The sequence below is a fragment of the Erinaceus europaeus genome, chromosome 17, assembly GCF_950295315.1.
Source record: "Erinaceus europaeus chromosome 17, mEriEur2.1, whole genome shotgun sequence".
Taxonomy (NCBI): domain Eukaryota; kingdom Metazoa; phylum Chordata; class Mammalia; order Eulipotyphla; family Erinaceidae; genus Erinaceus; species Erinaceus europaeus.
This window is the reverse complement of record NC_080178.1, coordinates 4,584,327-4,603,184: the sequence shown is the minus strand read 5'-3', so window position 1 is coordinate 4,603,184 and position 18,858 is coordinate 4,584,327. Positions and strand designations below refer to the sequence as shown.

Sequence of the window (18,858 nt, the reverse complement as noted above, 5' to 3'; positions counted from 1 at the left end):
CTGGTCTCAGGGGGACCCCAGCTCAGAGGGTGGGGGGAAAAGGTGGCAGGAGACGGGATAACATGAGGGGGGGTCAGCAGGAGGGACAGGGGCAAGGGGGCAAAGGGGGACGGGTACCGGGCGACGGGGAGGGGGTCTCTGTCTGGGGAAGGCTCGGAGGGAGATGACGGATTAGTAACCCCGACTGTTCCCCCGAGAAATCAAAGTCAGACACAAAAATGACAGGTTCGTTAGTAAAAAAAAAAAAAGCAGGAAACAGGGGAGTCATTGGCCCCTGTCCCCCTCCACCCTGGGGGTCCGTGATGCCCCTGCCCCCAACCCCCCCCACAGCTTCTGGAAGGGGTGGGGGCCGGCGGGGGAGGAGGCATGGGGGGGCACATGCGACACTGAGCAGCCAACACGTGTGGGTTAGACAGCTGGGGGGGTGGCCGTGGGGGAGAAGGCATGCAGGGGCGGGGAGGCAGAGATGGAGGCAGGGCTGCAGGGGTGCAGAGAGAAGCTTCCTTCCAGTAGAGGAGGAGAGGGGAGCCCCCCAGAACAGACAGTGGTGACTGAGACAGAGAAGGAAGTCAGGTGGGACCCCAAGAGGCCATCCTCACCAGGGCTCCCCAGACTCTAGGCTCACAGCCTGAGGGCGGGCGGCTCAGCTCACACACTCACACGCACACACGCACGCTAACACGCAAACACGCACGCACACACACATGTACACACACGCACACATGCGCACACACGCATACACACACACACATACACGCGACCCCCTCTGCTCTGCTTCAGGCAGCAACCTTCCTGGCCCCAGGACCTCAGGGGCTCCGCAGGGTGTCAGGCTTGAAGGAGGGATACCAAGGCCTGCCCCCTGAGAGCCTCACCCACCTGGAAGGGGGCAAGGGGGCTGGGCAGGCACCACAGGGGTGAAGCGCCCACCCCAGGATGGGGGCAACTCAGAGGGGCTGCAGGGGGATGACACATCTTCCACTGCCCCATGTACCCCGCCCCGGGCAAAGCGCTGGAGCGCCCTGAGGCTGTGGGCAAGGCCTGCTGTCCCGAGGGCACTGAAGTCAGGGGTCAGCTGCAAGCTGGTGGACTCTGTGTGTCTGTCCGCCCCACTGGCCGGTTCTGTCCCGAGTCCACTGCTGTCTGCAGGTTGCCCAGGGGCCCAGGGGTCCAGAAGAGGTTAGGAATAGGTTGGCAGAGGCTGCTCTCCCGGGTATGGGGCTCCAGCCACTCGGGATGTGACCTTGCCCACACGGTGACTTCTGGGATGGGTAGGTTGGGGCTGAGAGGGAGGCTCGCTGGGAAGCCCCGTCCTCCGACAGCCTCTCCCACTTTCCAGAACTATCTCCCTGGCTCTCACCGTCCGCAGACCCACTTGCCCCAGGTTGGCTGGGGTCCCTGGAGTGGGCACCGGCCTCTTTACGGCTGGCTGGGAGGCTAAGCGTCTGGATGGCCCAGGCCCCAGTCATCTCTGTCTGCTGCTACCTGTGCTCTGGTTCTCCGTGGAGTTGGAATCCGATTTAAAAATGCAGAAGCGGGGAGTCGGGCTGTAGCGCAGCGGGTTAAGCGCAGGTGGCGCAAAGCACAAGGACCGGCATAAGGATCCCGGTTCGAACCCCGACTCCCCACCTGCAGGGGAGTCGCTTCACAGGCGGTGAAGCTGGTCTGCAGGTGTCTGTCTTTCTCTCCCCCTCTCTATCTTCCCCTCCTCTCTCCATTTCTCTCTGTCCTATCCAACAACGACAACAACAATAATAACTACAACAATAAAACAACAAGGGCAACAAAAGGGAATAAATAAAATAAATATTAAAAAATAAATAAATAAATAAAATAAATAAAAATGCAGAAGCGTAGGTGCTGGGTGGTGGTGCAGAGCACACACATTACCAGGTTCAAGGCCCAGCATCCCACCTGCAGGAGAGAAGTTTCACGAGCAGTGGAGGAGTGTGGCAAGTGTTGCTCCTCTCTCTCTCTCCCTCTCTCTCTCCCTCTCTCTCTCCCTACTGCTCTCTGCCTCTCACAAGAGAGAGAGAGAAGTCTGCTAGGAATGGTGACAACTCTGCTGGCAAAAATTAATATTTTGGGGGCCGGGTGGTGGTGCACCTGGTAGAGTGCACATGTTACAATGAGCAAGGACCCAGGTTCAAACCCCCAGTCCCCACCTGCAGGGGAGAAAGCCCCTTCCTTTTCAATTTCTGGCTGTCTCTAATAAATAAATAAGGATAATAAAAAATTTAAGTTATGTTTAATGGGAGACAGGTGGTGGTTCACCTGGTGGTGTGTGCGTTTTACCGTGTGTGGCGACCCCGGCTTGAGCGCGACCACGCCTTGAGCCCCCGGCCACTAGTGGGAGCACACACGGAAAGGCTTCACCACAGCTGAGGTGGTACTACAGTGTCTCTCTGTCTCTGTTTCTCTTTATTAAAAATAAATAAGTAAAAAACCTGCCAGGGGCTACGGAGCCTTGCAGGTGTGGGGTCCCAGCCACAGCCATGGAGACAAGGAAGTAAGGAAACAAACACGTGAGAGGCCCATGGCCTATCTAAACAGCCACGAAGTCTGCAGCCAGGCTCCGTCAGCTGCCAACCCCCAGCCCAAGCTCCTGGGCCGGCTGTCTCTGGGCTCCGCACCCCCCACTGCCCCCAGGAGGAGCTCAGCTCAGCATACCCCTGGACAGGGACGGGGACAGGGACAGGGACGGGGACGGGACACACTCCACCTAGTGCCAGCTGAGGGCACCCTGTTCTCGGAGCCCCATCCTGGGCTGGCAGGGCTGAACCTGGGCCTGGTCCTTGCAGCCTTGAGGCGGCCAGTGGGGGCCGGCAGGCACCTGACGGAGGGCCTCCTCCTCCCCTCTCCTCTCCCCATTCCTTCCTCTCCTCTCTTCTCCTCTCCTCTCCCTCCTCTCCTCTCCTCTCCTCTCCCCATTCCTTCCTCTCCTCTCTTCTCCTCTCCTCTCTTCTCCTCTCCTCTCCCTCCTCTCCTCTCCTCTCCTCTCCCCATTCCTTCCTCTCCTCTCTTCTCCTCTCCTCTCTTCTCCTCTCCTCTCCCTCCTCTCCTCTCCTCTCCCCATTCCTTCCTCTCCTCTCTTCTCCTCTCCTCTCTTCTCCTCTCCTCTCCCTCCTCTCCTCTCCTCTCCCCATTCCTTCCTCTCCTCTCTTCTCCTCTCCTCTCTTCTCCTCTCCTCTCCCTCCTCTCCTCTCCTCTCCTCTCCCCATTCCTTCCTCTCCTCTCTTCTCCTCTCCTCTCTTCTCCTCTCCTCTCCCTCCTCTCCTCTCCTCTCCTCTCCCCATTCCTTCCTCTCCTCTCCCTCCTCTCCTCTCCTCTCCTCTCCCTCCTCTCCTCTCCTCTCTTCTCTCCTCTCCCCTGACCCCTCTCCTCTCCCCTCTTCTTCTCTCTTCTCCTCTCCTCTCCTTCCCTCTCCTCCCCTCTCCACCTCTCATCTCTTCTCCCCTTCCCTCGCCTCCTCTCCTCTCTTCTCTATCCTCCCCTCCTCTCCTCTCCTCTCCCCTCCTTTCTTCTCTCCTCTATCCTCCCCTCCTCTCCTCTCTTCTCTCCCCTCCTCCTCTCCTCTCCCCTCCTCTCTTCTCCACTCCCCTCCCCCTTCCCTTCCCTTCTCTCCTCTCTTCTCCCCTCTTCTCCCCTCTTCTCCCCTCTTCTCCCCTCCCCTCCCCTCCCCTCCCCTCCCCTCTGGGGCAGCCCAGCTCCACAGTTATTCTGGGAGTTGTTCCTAACAAGGCTGCGCAGTGAGGCCAGGGAGGCTGTGTTCTCCAGAGTCTGCTCAGGGAGGGCACCTCGCTTGCAAAACATCCCCGCCCTGTAAACCCAGCAGTCAGTCAGTGCCTTATAAGGCTTAATACAATTAGGATTCCCTCTGCTCTGCAGAGGCCTTCACCCCATCCCCCTCCATGACCTCTGCCCTGACTCCATGGAGGGGCCAGGGCAGGGTCTAGACTCCAGTAGCCTGCCCAGGATCTGGGGGGGACCCCTCAGGTGCACCCACCGCCCTCCTGTCCTCGGGCTAGCTGACCCTGGCTTTGTCTTTCTTTCTTTCTTTCTTTCTTTCTTTCTTTCTTTCTCTCTCTCTCTCTCTCTCTCTCTTTCTCTCTCTCTTTCTGCTCAGCTCTGGCTCATAGCGGTGATGAGGATTGAATCTGGCACCCAGAGGCCTCAGGCAGGAAAGTCTGTTTGCATAGACACTACACTATCTCCCTAGCCATTGCCAAGTGGATTTCTATAAAGAGCAGCTGCCCGAGAGGCTGAGCAGTGTGTTCCTGGTGAGGCGCACATGCTCCGGTGCACAAGGACCCAGGTTTGAGCCCCAGGTCCCCACCTGGAGGGGGGAAAGCTTCATGAGCGGTAAAGCAGGGCTGCGGGTCTCTCTCTGTCTCTCTCCCTCCCTCCTACTCTATTTCTTTCTGTCTCTACCCAGTAATAATTAAATATCTTTAAAAATAGAATATTTTTTTAAATAATAAAAAAAAAGGAAACAAAAGGCAAGAAAAGCATCAATTCCTCAGCGCCAGGCAGGGGCTCAGAGATGGGGCCTGACCTGAGGATGCCACTGTGGCAGGGGGGGGGGGGGGGGGGACGACGACACCACCGGTGGCTCCGTCTGACTGGGCGTGGCGGGCGGGGGTCCCGGGTCAGACAGGGCTGGGATGGCAGAGGCTCCGGGACAAGGCATAGGACAGAGCCACCACGGGACCCTACAGCTTCAGGCTGTCCACGGATGCAGCTCCCCCGCGAGCAGCTGCCAAGTTGCGGTCAATGCGGCAGCCCGGGCGTGGAGGTGCTGGGGGGGGCTGCGGGTCCCCCAGCAGCGCCAGCAGCCACATCGGCCCACTGCTTTATTAATAGCCGATGAGTAACCCACCCGTGAGGCGGAGCCAGACCCCCGCAGGCGGGCGGGATCCCCAGGGGAGGGGAAGGAGGGGGATGGCCAGCTGCACCCACACGCACCGTGTCCCAGTGTCACCTCCTAAATGTCGCACCAACATTTACACACAGCCGCGCCCACACGCCAGCACACAGCAGCTGAGCTGACACGCACACTCCCACTCCCGCAGCCGAGCCCAAACACAGGGCCCGCCTCACCCCCGCCTCACCCCCTCCCGGGGCCTCCTCTGCCCACCACCCCCCCTCCCCAGGGAAGGAAACCCGCCCGGCCAGGGTGAGGCCATGCGGGGCAGCCGGGGAGCAGGAGGCAAGAGGAGGGGGACGCAGGGGGGAGACAGTGTGAGACACAGTGTTAGTCAGAGCAGCAGAGCGCAGGGGGCACTGGGCACTGTCCCTGATGGGAGGGGGCCACGCATGCCATGCAGAATGTGGGGAGACAGAACCAGGACCCTCGGGGCTGAGGGGGGAGAACGGGGGTCACTGCTCCCCCCGGCAGCCAGCCTAAGGCAGCTCCCCACACCCCACCCCGAAAATAAAAAGGTCTGAGCGAGTGATCTGGGGGTGCTCCAGACTGGCGCTAGGTGGCACCGCACCCCCAGCCCCACACGGGGACCCTGACTGCTGGCTGCTGCAGGGGACTCGCCCCCGGGCCCCGACCCCCTCCCCAGCTCGAGGGGCCCTTCTGGGAGCTGACGTGAGCAGAGTGGAGCATCATGGGATGTCGTTTTCCATGGATTTTCAGGAGAACAGGAAAGAAAAGAAATAAAAGGAAATAAAAACAAGGTAGGGAGGGGGTGGGAGACAAAACAAAGTGAGAGAAACAAGCGCCTGCCACCAGCAGGTCCGGACCAGAGCCGGAACGTGGGCTCAGCTCCCAGGCCCCTTAGTGGGGAGGGCCAGGCCAAACGCCCCATTTCCTTTCTGTCTTTGGGATTGTTTTAAAAGCTCATTTTATTGGATAGGACATTTAGGAGGGAAGGGGGGGAGAGACAGAGAGACACCTGCAGCCCTGCTTCACCAATCCTGAAGCTTCCCCCTGCAGGTGGGGACTGTGGGCTTGAACCCCAGTCCTTGTGCACTGCAATGTGTGCATTCAGAAAGGTGTGCCACCACCTGGCCTCCTTTTTGTCTTTTTGGATTCAAGTTTGGAACAGTAAAAGAAAGAGTGAGTGAAAGAGAGGAGGTGGGAAGAGAGAGCAAGGAAAGGAAGAAGAGGGAAGACAGAAAGCAGTGAGAGGGAAAATCTACAGAGAGAAGCAAAAAAATAAGACAGACTTCCAGGGTGCAAATAACAGTGCTAGTAATAGTCATAATAATAATACCCAGAAGAGCAACTAAAGCAAAGAGGAGTGGGCAGGGAAAGGAAACAAACAAAACGAAAGAAAAGCAAAAGAAAAAAAAAAAAAAGAGGGAGAATCGAACAGTGAAAAAAACCCACGGCAAACCAAACGGTAAGACAATTAGAGTGATATCTACCAGATAATGCAGTTTGTTTACCATAGCGTGTCCAATCCCTGCGTGCTGCGCCGGAGGAGGGGGGCGGGGAGGGGGTGTCCGAAAAACAACAGAGACGACCACAAAAGAACAGAACGGAAAAGAACAGAAAAAGAAAAATGACCACCTGTGAAACTCGAGGCTGGAGGAAGAGTCTCTGTCAGCCCCTCGCCCCCTCCCCGGTATGAGGACTGGGGTTCGTCTGCCTCCAGAAAAGTGAATCTTAACGAGGAAGGGGGTGGGGGCAAGGGGTCGTGCGCGCACTCACACACACACACACACACACACACACACACACACACACACGCTCACACGCTCACACACATACACGCTCACACACATACACGCTCACACACACACACACACACACACACACACACGCTCACACACGCTCACACACACTCATGCGCACACGCATCAAACCCCTTCCTCCCACCCGGGCCCTGGTGTCCTCATGAGACCTGGGTTAGTAGAGAAAGGCACAACAAAAGAACCGGACCAAGCAAGGATCGGAGATGGCCGACATTCCGCGGATGAGACAGAAAGGTTAGTTTGGCTTCCTCACTCATACCTGGCCCCGCCTGGCCCTGCCCCGTCCCCGGCTCCCCTGGGTCTGGAAGCGTGTTAGTAACACACACAAAGTTGGCAACGGGGTGTCCGACAGAGGAGGGGAGGGAAGGGGGGTTAAGAAGCACACCCAACGATGCGGTGTTAGTATGTCCATCGCTGAGATGTTAGGGGGTCGGGGAAGGGAGGTGGGGACGGGTTCGAGAGAGGGACCGGTTGCTGGTTCTTGGTGGTGATGGTGGGGGGGGGGGGTTTGCTGCTTCTAATGGGTCAACCAGTTGGCTTTGGGGAACTCGAGCCAAAGAGCCACTGGGGGCGGCCACCTGGTTGACAGAGGGAAGCTGGAATTAGGAGTTAGGAGGCTGGTGAGGGGCCAGCAGGGAGGGGGACACAGGGGTCTGCCACCCCCCACCCCTACCCCCCCAGGAAGTGCAGAGCAGCAGGTGAGGGGATTCCTTCACCGGAGGCGGCGGGTGGGGTTTGGCTAGGAGCTTGGGAGGGTGCAGGGGTCTTGCTTGGAGGGGTGGCTGAAGAAAATCAGATGAACCCAGGGGTGGGGGGCAAGGGGACTCCTCTTTTCACTGTCCGTTGGTTGGCTTGTTGTGTTTGGTTTCTCTTCCACGAGGAAGGTCAGTCATCGCCTCCGCAGGGGGGCAGCGCTTCCTTGACACCTGCTCTGCCCACACCCCTTCCCTGCCCCCACCCCTTCATCGGAATGAAGTCTCATCTGACTTCTCACAGCCCACATGTGTTCAAAAGGTCCCCACCGCCCCCCACACCCCACTCCCACCCTCTGCTGCCCCCTGAACTGAGGGCCCTCCCAGCCCCCTCACCAACCCCACCATGTCCCCAGGCGGGTATGGCTCCCTGGGGCCCTCCCCACTTCCATGTACATACTTGTGCTTCTGCACCTGTGTGTATCGATCGTAGCACCCAGAGTTCACCCTCAGCACCACCCCACACAGAAGGGCATGAGGCCCACCCCCATCTGAAACCCCTCACCCCTCCCCTACGTCTCTCCCGGCCCAGCCTCCAGAGCACTCAGCCCGCACGGGGCCCTAACGCTCTCCTCAAAGCCCTGACCAGTACCCACGACCACCTAAGTAATGGGCCTGGTCTTGGAGGAGGAGATGCAAAGGGCCTGTGGCCACTCTGCTCAAGGACGGAGGAATGCTGTGACTGGTGCCCACGGGGTGCCCATGGCTGGGGGTGGGCACAAGGAGCCACTGGGGAGGTGGTCTAGGGGCAGAACTCATGAGACCCAAGGTCCTTGTCACCAGTGGGCACAGAGGTCCTTCAGAAAGACAGTAAGAACCTCGCGTAGCAGAGAGCAGGGCCGGCGATGAGTGGCACCAAGCTAGTTGGCACAGAGGAGACGAGAGTCTAGTGACAGGTCTTGGGGGCAAGGGGTGACAGAGGGTGCGGGCCATGGGCTGGCAGGAGCATCAGGAGGAGAAGGGGTGACCAGCCGGGACAAGGAGCGGCAGCTTCGGGGCAGCTGGACTAGTCGCACTCCAAGAAGTGCAGGTTGTCTGGTTGAACGAAACAGGAGAAATGATCCCACTGCCGGGACTGGGGAGACAGCTCACCCAGCAGGGCACCTGCTTGGCCGTGGGAATGACCCAGGTTCGAGCCCCTGGCACACCACATGGGGGCACTACAGAGCTGGGGAAAGCTTGGGTGCTGGGGTGTCTCTCCCTCTCTGTGTGTCTCTCTCCCTGTCTGCAAAGAGCCGGGGGCCAAGTGGTGGCACATAATAACGAAGCAAAAGGACCTGAACAAGGAGCTGGGCTGGAGCCCTGGCTCCCCACCTGCAGGGGGGCCACTTCACAAGCGGTGAGGCAGGTCTGCTGGTGTCTATCTTTCCCTCTCCCTCTCATCTCCCTCTCCCCTCTCAGTTTCTCTGTTTTACCCAGTAAAAATGGAAAAAATAGCCACCTGGAGCAGTTTATAGTGCAGGTACGGAGCCCCAGCGATAACCATGGAGAAGGAAGGAAGGAAGGAAGGAAGGAAGGAAGGAAGGAAGGAAGGAAGGAAGGAAGGAAGGAAGGAAGGAGTCAGCGTGAAACTGTCAATCCTGAGTGACGACAGAAAATGCCCTGGAGCTGGTATATTGCACCAAAGTAAAGGACTCTGGGGGTGGGGGAGAATACAGGTCCTGGAAAAGGATGACAGAGAACCTAGTGGGGGTTGTCTTGTTATGTGGAAAACTGAGAAATGTTGTGCACGTACAAACTATTGTATTTATTGTCGACTGTAAAACATTCATCCCTGGGGGTCAGGCGGTAGCGCAGCGGGTTAAGCGCACATGGCACGAAGCGCAAGGACGGGCGTAAGGATCCCGGTTCGAGCCCCCGGCTCCCCACCTGCAGGGGAGTCGCTTCACAGGCGGTGAAGCAGGTCTGCAGGTGTCTGTCTTTCTCTCCCTCTCTCTGTCTTCCCCTCCTCTCTCCATTTCTCTCTGTCCTATCCAACAATAACAATAATGACAACAAGGGCAACAAAATGGGGGAAAAAACATTAATCCCCCAATAAAGAAATTAAATAATAATAATAAAGGACATTCTGTGAAGGCCCTGGAGGAGGAGGAAAGAACACTTTCTGACGAGGCCCTGGTAGAGGAGTCAGGAATAAGAGAGGGCGAGTTTGCCATGTGGGATGGCCCACTTCCAGCTACAACAAGCAGAAAAGTGAGTGAAGCAAGGAGGGAGGAGAGGGTCAGGAGGCTGGGGCTCCCATGAGTGAGTCAAGAGGGCCAGGCTTCCTCAGCAAGTCTGCGGGCAGCCCCCTAGATGCATGGGTGGGGGTGAGAAGCCAGTCCCCCATGACCAGACCCCCGGGGGGGAGCTGCCCCTGCCAGCTGGTGGCAGTCCCTGCCTGTGGCCACCCAGGGCCAGGGGAGCAGGCAGCCCAGCAGTGCTCAGGGAGGGGAGCTTTCCCAGGCCACTAGCAGCGGGGCTCTGAGCATCTGGATGGGGCAGTGAGAGGCAGCCGTGGAGCAGACGGGGGGGGGGGGGGGTCAGGGCAAACTGACATCCACAGACCGGCCACCCCGTGTCCCCCCCGGAATCTGGGAGTAGCGCTAGCCCCTCAAGGAAGGGGCCGGGGCTCGGGGAGAGAGCACAGGGTTTACTGTGTGCGGGCAAGGGGCTCAATTCCTAGCCCGTGTGGGTAAGGAAGCTGCTCGTGGCTGAACGGTGCTGTGGGCCCCTCCTCTCCTCAAAGATAATGTGGGGAGGGGGGAATAGCTCACTGGGGCAGTGCGCTGCTTTGCCACGTGCAAGACCTGACCCGGTCTTTGAGCTGGGGCCCCACTGCATCGAAGGAAGCTTGGGTGCCGGCTGTGTTCTCTCTCTTTTTTTTGCATCCAGGGTTATCGCTGGGGCTCGGTACCTGCACTACGAATCCACTGCTCCTGCAGGCCATCTTCCCATTGTTGTAGTTATTACTGTTGTCATCATTGTTGGATAGGACAGAGAGAAATGGAGAGAGGAGGGGAAGACAGAGAGGGGGAGAGACAGACAGACACCTGCAGACCTGCTTCACCGCCTGGGAAGCGACCCCCCTGCAGGCAGGGAACCTTGTGTGGGTCCTTACGCTTCATACTATGTGTGCTTAACCCGGTGCACTACCACCCAGCCCCCATCTCTCTTTTTTTTAATTACATTTTGATATTTATTTATTTATTATTGGATAGAGACAGAGAGAAAATGAGAGGGGTGAGATAGTGAAAGACAGAGACAAAGAGACACCTACAGCCCTGCTTCACCACTTGTAAGTTTTTCTCTCTGCAAGTGGGGACCCAGGGCTTAAACCTGGGTCCCTGTGCACTTAACCAGGCGTGCCACTGTCTGGCCCCTGGTCTCTTTGACACACTCTCTCTCTCTGCCTCTCCGTCTACATAAACGTTTTTAAAATGAAGTAAAAAGGGAGTCAGGCGGTAGTGCAGCGGGCAAAGCGCAGGGACCGGCGTAAGGATCCAGGTTCGAGCCCCCGGCTCCCCACCTGCAGGGGAGTCACTTCACAGGCGGTGAAGCAGGTCTGCAGGTGTCTGTCTTTCTCTCCCCCTCTCTGTCTTCCCTTCCTCTCTCCATTTCTCTCTGTCCTATCCAACAACAACAATAATAACTACAACAACAAAACAAGGGCAACAAAAGGGAATAAATAAATTTAAAAATTTTTTTAAATGAAATGAAATAAAAATTAAAAAAGGGCTGGGGAGATGGTTCTGCAAAAGACTTTCATCCTGAGGCTCTGAGGCCCCATGTTCAATCCCCAGCACCACCATCAGCCAGAGGTAAAGAGGGCGCTTGTTTTTTTGTTTGTTTGTTTTCCTCTCTGTCTCTCCCCCCATATCTCTATTTAGACAAACAAAAACAGAAAAAGATTAAAAATAAGGGGAGACAGCAAAGTGGCTATGCACTAAGACCTTCATGCCAGTGACACAAGAGGTTACAGGTTTGAACCCCAGCACCACTGGAAGTCGAGGTTTAACAGAGCTAAAATAATAACAATAATAGTGATAAGTAAAACTAAATACAGAGAGAAAGGAGGAAGGGAAGGAGGGAGGGAGGGAGGGAGGGAGGTGAAAGAAAAGGCTCAAACCCCTGCACCAGGCAGAAAACGCCATGGCATACGGGGATTCTACTGCCGTGCTGTCTCTGTCTCTTAATCTGGATGGAAAAATAGCCTGGGGCCAGGCAGTGGCGCACCTGATTAAGCGCACACATTACAGTGCGCAAGGACCCAGGTTCAAGCCCCCAGTCCCCACCTGCAGGGGGAAAGCTTTGCGAGTGGTGAAGCAGGGCTGCGGGTGTCTCTCTCCCTCTGTGTGTGTGTGTCTCCATGCCTGCCCCTCTCCCTCTCCCTCTCTCTCTAAATCTTCACAGGGAGGGGTCAGCAGGACAGCTCACCTGAAGAGTGCACCTGCTCTGTGATGCACAGGACGAAGGTTCGAGCTGGGACACCACTGCGCTAAGCACCAGGGGAAGCTTCAGTGCTGTGACTTCTCCCCCCACAGCCCTATTCTCTGTTTCTTTTAAATTTTTTTTCTATTTATTTTATTTATCTTTTCCCTTTTGTTGCCCTTGTTGTTTTATTGTTGTAGTTATTATTGTTATTGTTGTTGTTGGATAGGACAGAGAGAAATGGAGAGAGGAGGGGAAGACAGAGAGGAGGAGAGAAAGACAGACACCTGCAGACCTGCTTCACCGCCTGTGAAGCGACTCCCCTGCAGGTGGGGAGCCGGGGTTCGAACCGGGATCCTTATGCCGGTCCTTGTGCTTTGCGCCACCTGCGTTTAGCCCGCTGCGCTACAGCCCGACTCCCTCTTTTTTTTTTTAATATTTATTTATCCCCTTTTGTTGCCCTTGTTTTATTTTATTGTTGTTGTAGTTACTATCATTGTTGGATAGGACAGAGAGAAATGGAGAGAGGAGGGGAAGACAGAGAGGAGGAGAGAAAGACAGACACCTGCAGACCTGCTACACCGCCTGTGAATCGACTCCCCTGCAGGTGGGGAGCCGGGGACTCGAACCGGGATCCTTATGCCGGTCCTTGCGCTTCGCGCCACATGCGTGCGCTTAACCCGCTGCGCTACCGCCCGACTCCCTGCTCTCTGTTTCTAACAGATAAAGTCAGTCCAGCATGAGAAGGGGTGCTGGGGATGGGGCGCGGAGGAGGAGGGTCAGCAGCCAGGAACAACAGCGCTTGATGGCAGAGCACAGGACTAAGGCTCCCGGCTTGTTCTCAGACCCCACTCGCTCACTCGCTGACACTCTCTTTCTCATAAAAAGTGGGCCGCTGAGTGAGCACACAAAGCCCTGGTCCATCCCGGGAAAGAAGGGCCAGGTGACAGCGCACCTGGCTGAGCGCACGTGTTACAAGGAACAAGGACCTGGGTTCGAGCCCCTGGTCCCTACCTGCGGGGGAAAAGCTTCGCAAGTGGTGAAGCAGTGCTGCAGGTGTCTCTCTGTATGTCTTCCTCTCCCCTCTCAATTTCTGGCTGTCTCTATCCAATAAATAACGATAATAAAAATTAAAATAAAAAGAGAGGGAAAGATAGAAAGACAAGAGAGAAGGACTGGGTGGTGGCGCCCCTGGTTGAGCGCACATGTCACAGTGCGCAAGGACCCAGGTTTGAGGCCCGGTCCACACCTGCAGGGGAAAAGCTTCACAAGTGGTGAAGCAGGGCTGCCGGCGTCTCTCTATTTCCCCTTCCCTCTTGATTTCTGGCTGTCTCTGTCCAATAAATAAATAAAGAAAAGAGAGAGAGACGGAGGAAGGGAGGGGAGGAGGGAGGGAGGAAAGAAGGAAGGGGGGGCCAGGCGGTGGCGCACCTGGTTGAGCACATACATTACAGTGTGCAAGGTCCTGGGTTCAAGCCCCCAGTCCCCACCTGCAGGGGGAAAGCTTTGTGAGTGGTGAAGCAGGGCTGCAGGTGTCTCTCTGTTTCCCTCCCTATCTCCCCCTCCCCTCTCAAGTTCTGACTGTCTCTACCCAATAAATAAATAAAGATGATTAAGAAAAAAACTTTAAAGGAAGGAGAGAGAGAGAGAGAGAGAGAGAGAGAGAAAGGAAAGAAAGAAAAGAAAAAGAGAAAGAAGACCAGGCAGTGGCACACTTGGTTAAGCGCACGCATTCCAGGGCACAAGGACCCGGGTTCAAGCCCCTGGTCCCTACCTGCAGGGGGAAAGCTGCAGGAGTACTGAAGCAGGGCTGCAGGTGTCTGTCTGTCTCTCTCCCTACCTCCCTCTCCCCTCTCAATTTCTTCCTTTTTCTATCTTACAAATAAAAATGTACAAAAATTAAAATAGATAAAGAAAGGGAGGAAGAAAGAGAAAAAGAAGCGGCCGGGTGGTGGCGCACCTGGCTGAGCGCACATGTTACAGGGCACAAGGACCCAGGTTCGAGCCCCCGGTCCCCACCTGCAGGGGGAAAGCTTTGTAAGTGGTGAAGCAGGGCTGCAGGTGTCTCTCTGTCTCTCTCTATATCACTCCCTCCCCTCTCAATTTCTCTCTACCTAACAAATAAAAATTATAAAAATTAAAAGAGCCAGAAAGAAAGAAATGAAAGAGAGAAAGAAAGAACAGCAGAAGGAGAAGAAGCAGACAGTCAGAGAAAGAAGGCAAATGCTGAGTGCAGCCGGGACTGAGGCTGGAACACAGCAGAGAGGGAAGCTGGTAGAAGCCTGGAGGACTTTCTGGAGGAGGCATCAGGGCTGGGCCTAAGGAATGGGGAAGGCCACAACCACGGGACGGTGGTTGGAAGCCTTCGGTGCCCATGCTGCCAGGCCGAGGCTCAGGTGCTGTGCCAAGGGCTCCTCTCCCTTCTCAACGGGGAGCTGAGTGCTCTCAGACTGACAGCAGAGCCGGGACTTGAACCCAGGGCTCTGTCACAAACACCCGCTCTAGGATCTCCCGAGGCAGGAAGGAGGGTGAGTGCGGAACAGAGGAGGTGTTAGGAGGTCAGTGCAGTGGGGCACCTACAGAGGGCAGCAAGTTAGACCCTCAGCGGGGTGGTCAAGGGGCCAGAAAGTGGGGGGTGGAGCCCTAAGTGCCAACTGGGTCCCATCTCCCTGCCCCCAGGAACATTGTGGGTGGCACGGAAGGCAGCACCCAGGATATTTTGGTCACTGGTAGGTGGCAGAAGCAGCTCACAGGGAGGAGAGAGACCCAGAGATCGAAGGAGAATGGGTCCGGGGTTCAAGGCAGCCTCAAGGTGACACCCAGAAAGGAGCGTCCTGCAGAGACCCCCGGAGACCTCCCCGAGGGCACCCTGGGCTCAGGCTGGCTACAAAGGAGGGAGAAGGAGCCAGGGGCTCTGGCTGGGGCCTTTGTCCCGGGGGCTGCGTTCAGGGCCTCTGGAAGCTTCCGGGAGCATTATGGTGGCCGGGGGTGAAGGGGCCTCCTCCTGGGTTCTGGCAACAGGGCTGAGGGGGGAGCCTCCCAGGGAACTCCTCTGACCCCCCAAAAGGACTGTGAGGGGGTGCGGTGCGGCCTAGTGCTGTCACCTCTGCTCTGCAAGGCGTGGGGAGGGGCTGTCACCTCTGCCTCCTGTCCTCCAGGCTGAACGCACACGACTCAGGAGACAGGACACAGGTTCAGGCCACCCCCCGCCCAGTCACCCCCAGAACCACAAAGGCTCCAGGGGGCCATGTGACGTGAACAATGCACATTCTTTTCTGTCACTTTATTTCCTTTTTTCGGGGGGGGGGGGGACAGGTGGGCAACTGGGGCCTTGTGTGATTCCACAGCTCCTGTGCTGACTCTGTCATTCTTTCTCTGTCTCTCTCTCTCTCTGTCTCTCTCTCTCTCTCTTTGCCTCCAGGGTTATTGCTGGGGCTCGGTGCCTGCACTATGAATCCACTGCTCCTGGAGGCCATTTTTTTCCTTTTGTTGCCCTTGTTGTCTGTCGTTGTTGTTAATATTATTGTTGTCATTGTTGTTGGCTAGGACAGAGAGAAATGGAGAGAGGAGGGGAAGACAGAGAGGGGGAGAGAAAGACAGACACCTGCAGACCTGCCTCACTGCCTGTGAAGCGACTCCCCTGCAGGTGGGGAGCCGGGGGGCTCAAACCGGGGTCCTTACGCCAGTCCTTGCACTCTTTCTCGGTTTAAAACAATTTTTTTATTCATTATTTGATAGAAACAGAGAGAAATTGAGAGGGAAGGGGAAGATAGGGAGGGAGACAGAGAGACACCTGCAGCCCTGCCTCACCGCTCTCAAAGCTTCCCCCCCTGCAGGTGAGGACCTGGGTCTTGAACCCGGGTCCTTGCGAATGGTGGTGTGTGTGAGCCACCACTGGCCCTGCTTTGCCTTTCTATTTCAGAGGCAGGGAGAGGAGAGGCCGCACAGCACCACTCCACCATCCAGAGTCCCTGACATGATGCAGGGTGAGGGCTCTACCAGGTGAGCTACTGCCTGAGCCTGTGACAGGGTTGGGTCTCCCCTCTGCCTCCAGGAAGGACACACCTGACATCTGATACCCACTGGCACGTGGCCAGAAGCCCCAGGCCTATGGGGTCTGGCTGATGACAGCAGAAGGTGACAACACATTGTGGGGGGGTGGCAGAAGGGACCAAGAACAGCGACCCCAAGCCCTGAGAGGTGTGTGTCACTCAGGATAGCAACCACGTCCACAGCGCCCCAGCTGTGCTCACACCACAGTGGCCTCGCTGATCCGGGGACACAAGGGACACAGAGAGGGACCCCTATGAGGGTCTTTGCTGGGGCTCTGTGCCTGCACGGACCCACCACTCCAGACAGGGTGAGAGACAGAGAGGGAGGAAGAGACAGAGAGAGGAGGAGATAGCACAGCACTGCTAGGGTGAGAGACAGAGAGAGGAGAGACAGCACGGCGCTGCTAGGGTGAGAGACAGAGAGAGAGAGACAGCACAGCGCTGCTAGGGTGAGAGACAGAGAGAGGAGAGACAGCACGGCGCTGCTAGGGTGAGAGACAGAGAGAGGAGAGACAGCACGGCACTGCTAGGGTGAGAGACAGAGAGAGGAGAGACAGCACAGCGCTGCTAGGGTGAGAGACAGAGAGAGGAGAGACAGCATGGCGCCACTACAGCACTAGTGAAGCTTCCCTCCCTCCCGTGGTGCCCGGGGCTTGGACTGGTGCGAGTTGTGCAGGCTGAGCTCTCTCCCGGCCCAGCCTTCCGAGTGTTTCTTTTCTTGGCTGTGGGACTGGGAGTGAACTCGGGAAAGCAGCCTGCTGGGTCCCAGGGAGCTCCCCCTGGCGCTGTCCATGGTGTTCCTATGTGGTGCCGGGGCTGGAACCCTGGGCCTCACAGCAGGCGTGCACCCTACCAGGCCTGTCACCCGCAGGGTGCTCTCAGGCTTGTGCCTGCCACTCCGGGAGCCCACCTCCGACAGGCGGCAGACAGCAAGGAGTCATGAGAAGAGGCCCAGCCAGGGCAGGGGGAACCCCAGCTGAGGAGGAGCTCCGGGAGCTCGGCCCTCCAGACGGGGAAGAATAAGTGAGTGGCGCCAGGTCAGCCGCCAATCCGCCAGTCCGGAGGAAGGGGAGTCAGAGGAAGTCCGCTCAAACCCAGAAGAAGGAAGTCGAGATGGCAACAGGAAATACTGCACGGGACAGAGATGGTGCCATGGGGCGTGAGAGGGGGGTGCCTGAGGGTCCCTGGGTGCTCCAGGTGGACCTGAGAGTTGGGAGAGAGGGGACCTGACTGAGGGTGTAAGAAGTGGGGGGCCCCGAGGCTGCTCTCCAGAGGGATCTGGCTGGGGCCTGCCCGAGCGGGGCCTGGTGGGGGCCGGGGGGCTGCTGCCTGGGAGACTCAGGACGGGGGAGGTGGTGAGAGGAGAAGGAAGGGGCCAGGCCTGACCCCCAACTGTATCTCTGTCCTAGAAGCACCCCGCACACCTCCATCCGGCCCTCTCTCACTCTCTCACTCTCTCACTCTCTCACTCTCCTCTGACCTCGGCCTCCGTGGCAGCGGGACCTCACTCATACACAATTCCACTGCTCCCAGGCCAGTTTGCTCTTTTTTGCGGGGTGGGGGGGTGGGGGGAGGAGAGAGAGGAGCTGACAGGAGGCAGAGACATCACAGTGCGTCTCCACCATCTGTGGAGCTTCCCCTGGTGCAGTGGTGTTCCCATGTGGCACCCGGATCTAAACCCACAATGTCACGCTAGCAGGTGAGCCATCTCCGGTGCCCTTGCTGCCCGGCTGCTGAAACCCAAGGTGGGAGGGAGTGCGGGGTGGGGGTGAGGCCACCACCACAGCAGCCTCCGCCTCCTCCCCACGCCCCCAGGTCCGCCTGTCACCAAGGCCGCCCCACCCCCTACCTGGCGCAGGTTTCGGGTGACCCGGACGTCGTGCCAGGCGTTGTCGTTGAACTTGCCGTTGACGGGCTCCACGAGGGCCTCGAAGGCTCCGGAGCCCAGGTTGATGACGAGCCAGACGGCGCCGGACTTGAGCGAGAGGTTGACGTAGTCGGCCGACTTGCCAGTGTGCAGCATGAGCCCGTTCCGCTGCAGCGTGCGGAAGGCCAGCGTGATCTCGTCCGTGCTGCTCTGGATCGGGTTGTGTGACAGGTCGTAGCAGAAGAACTCGTTGCCCTTGAAGGTGGCCACGAACTCCTCCTTGCCTGCGCGCCCGAGGTGGGGAGACGGGGGGCTGAGTGGGGCTCGGCACCCGCTCACAACTCTAGCCGCCCAGCCCCCCCCACCTCCCAGTCCCTGATGTCAGAGCCCGGGGACGCTCGGTGGTTCCCCCACACACAGCTGACAACTGCGGTGCACCCGTCCAGCCCCCGGGCACGACAGCCACTGAGAGAGGTGCCCCCACAAACAGGCTCCACCTGATATCTGCTGGGGGTGGCTCCCCACCCAGCCTCTTCCTGGGGACAGATGCTCTGAGGCCCGGGGGCAGCGAGCAGGTGAGGAGGGAAGTTGGGGTGTGGAGGGGTGGGGTCGGTGGGAAAACAAAGGTGGGGGGGCACCAGCTGGAGCTCACACGTGCCCCCAGGCCAGCTACCAGCTCACCCCCAGCCTCCTCTAACCCAAGGACAGTGCAGAGGGCCAAGGGAGGCCCCAGGGGCTTCTGGGTGCAGGCAAGTGGCTGGGGGAGGGGGGCAGGCACACGTGTGCGTGTTCGAATGCACATGTGTGTACATGTATGTGCGTGTGAGCACTTCACAGGCAGAAGCAAGGACGGCTGAGAGAGCCTTGGGGATGTGCCCCTTCTGGAAGGAGGTGGCTAGGAGCAGAGAGTCACAGCTCAGTTGAGGGGGGACGTCGGAGGTCCTGGGCCCCACCTTCAGGAGCATAGGGAAAGCACATCAAGGGAGGAGAGACGGACACAGAGACCCCAGGGTCTGACAGTAACTGTCTCCCTGCCTGAGAACGCTGGTGAGAGGCTTGCCAATCCTCCTTT

General features: G+C 57.8%; 1 protein-coding gene across 13 annotated transcripts in view; it reads right to left on the bottom strand.

Annotated features, from left to right (window-relative positions):
* The window catches only part of NRXN2 (neurexin 2), a 108,937-nt gene that overhangs the window by 62,002 nt on the left and 28,077 nt on the right, over window positions 1-18,858 (bottom strand). For 9 of the 13 annotated variants that reach the window (XM_060176133.1, XM_060176138.1, XM_060176139.1 and 6 more), the window contains exons 5-6: window positions 17,769-18,070; window positions 6,397-6,420 (exon numbers count right to left, since the gene is read on the bottom strand). In XM_060176133.1, coding sequence (XP_060032116.1) covers window positions 6,397-6,420; window positions 17,769-18,070 — 326 coding nt within the window. The remainder of the gene's footprint in view (window positions 1-6,396; window positions 6,421-17,768; window positions 18,071-18,858) is intronic. The other 4 variants (XM_060176140.1, XM_060176142.1, XM_060176146.1 and 1 more) reach the window with 1 other exon arrangement.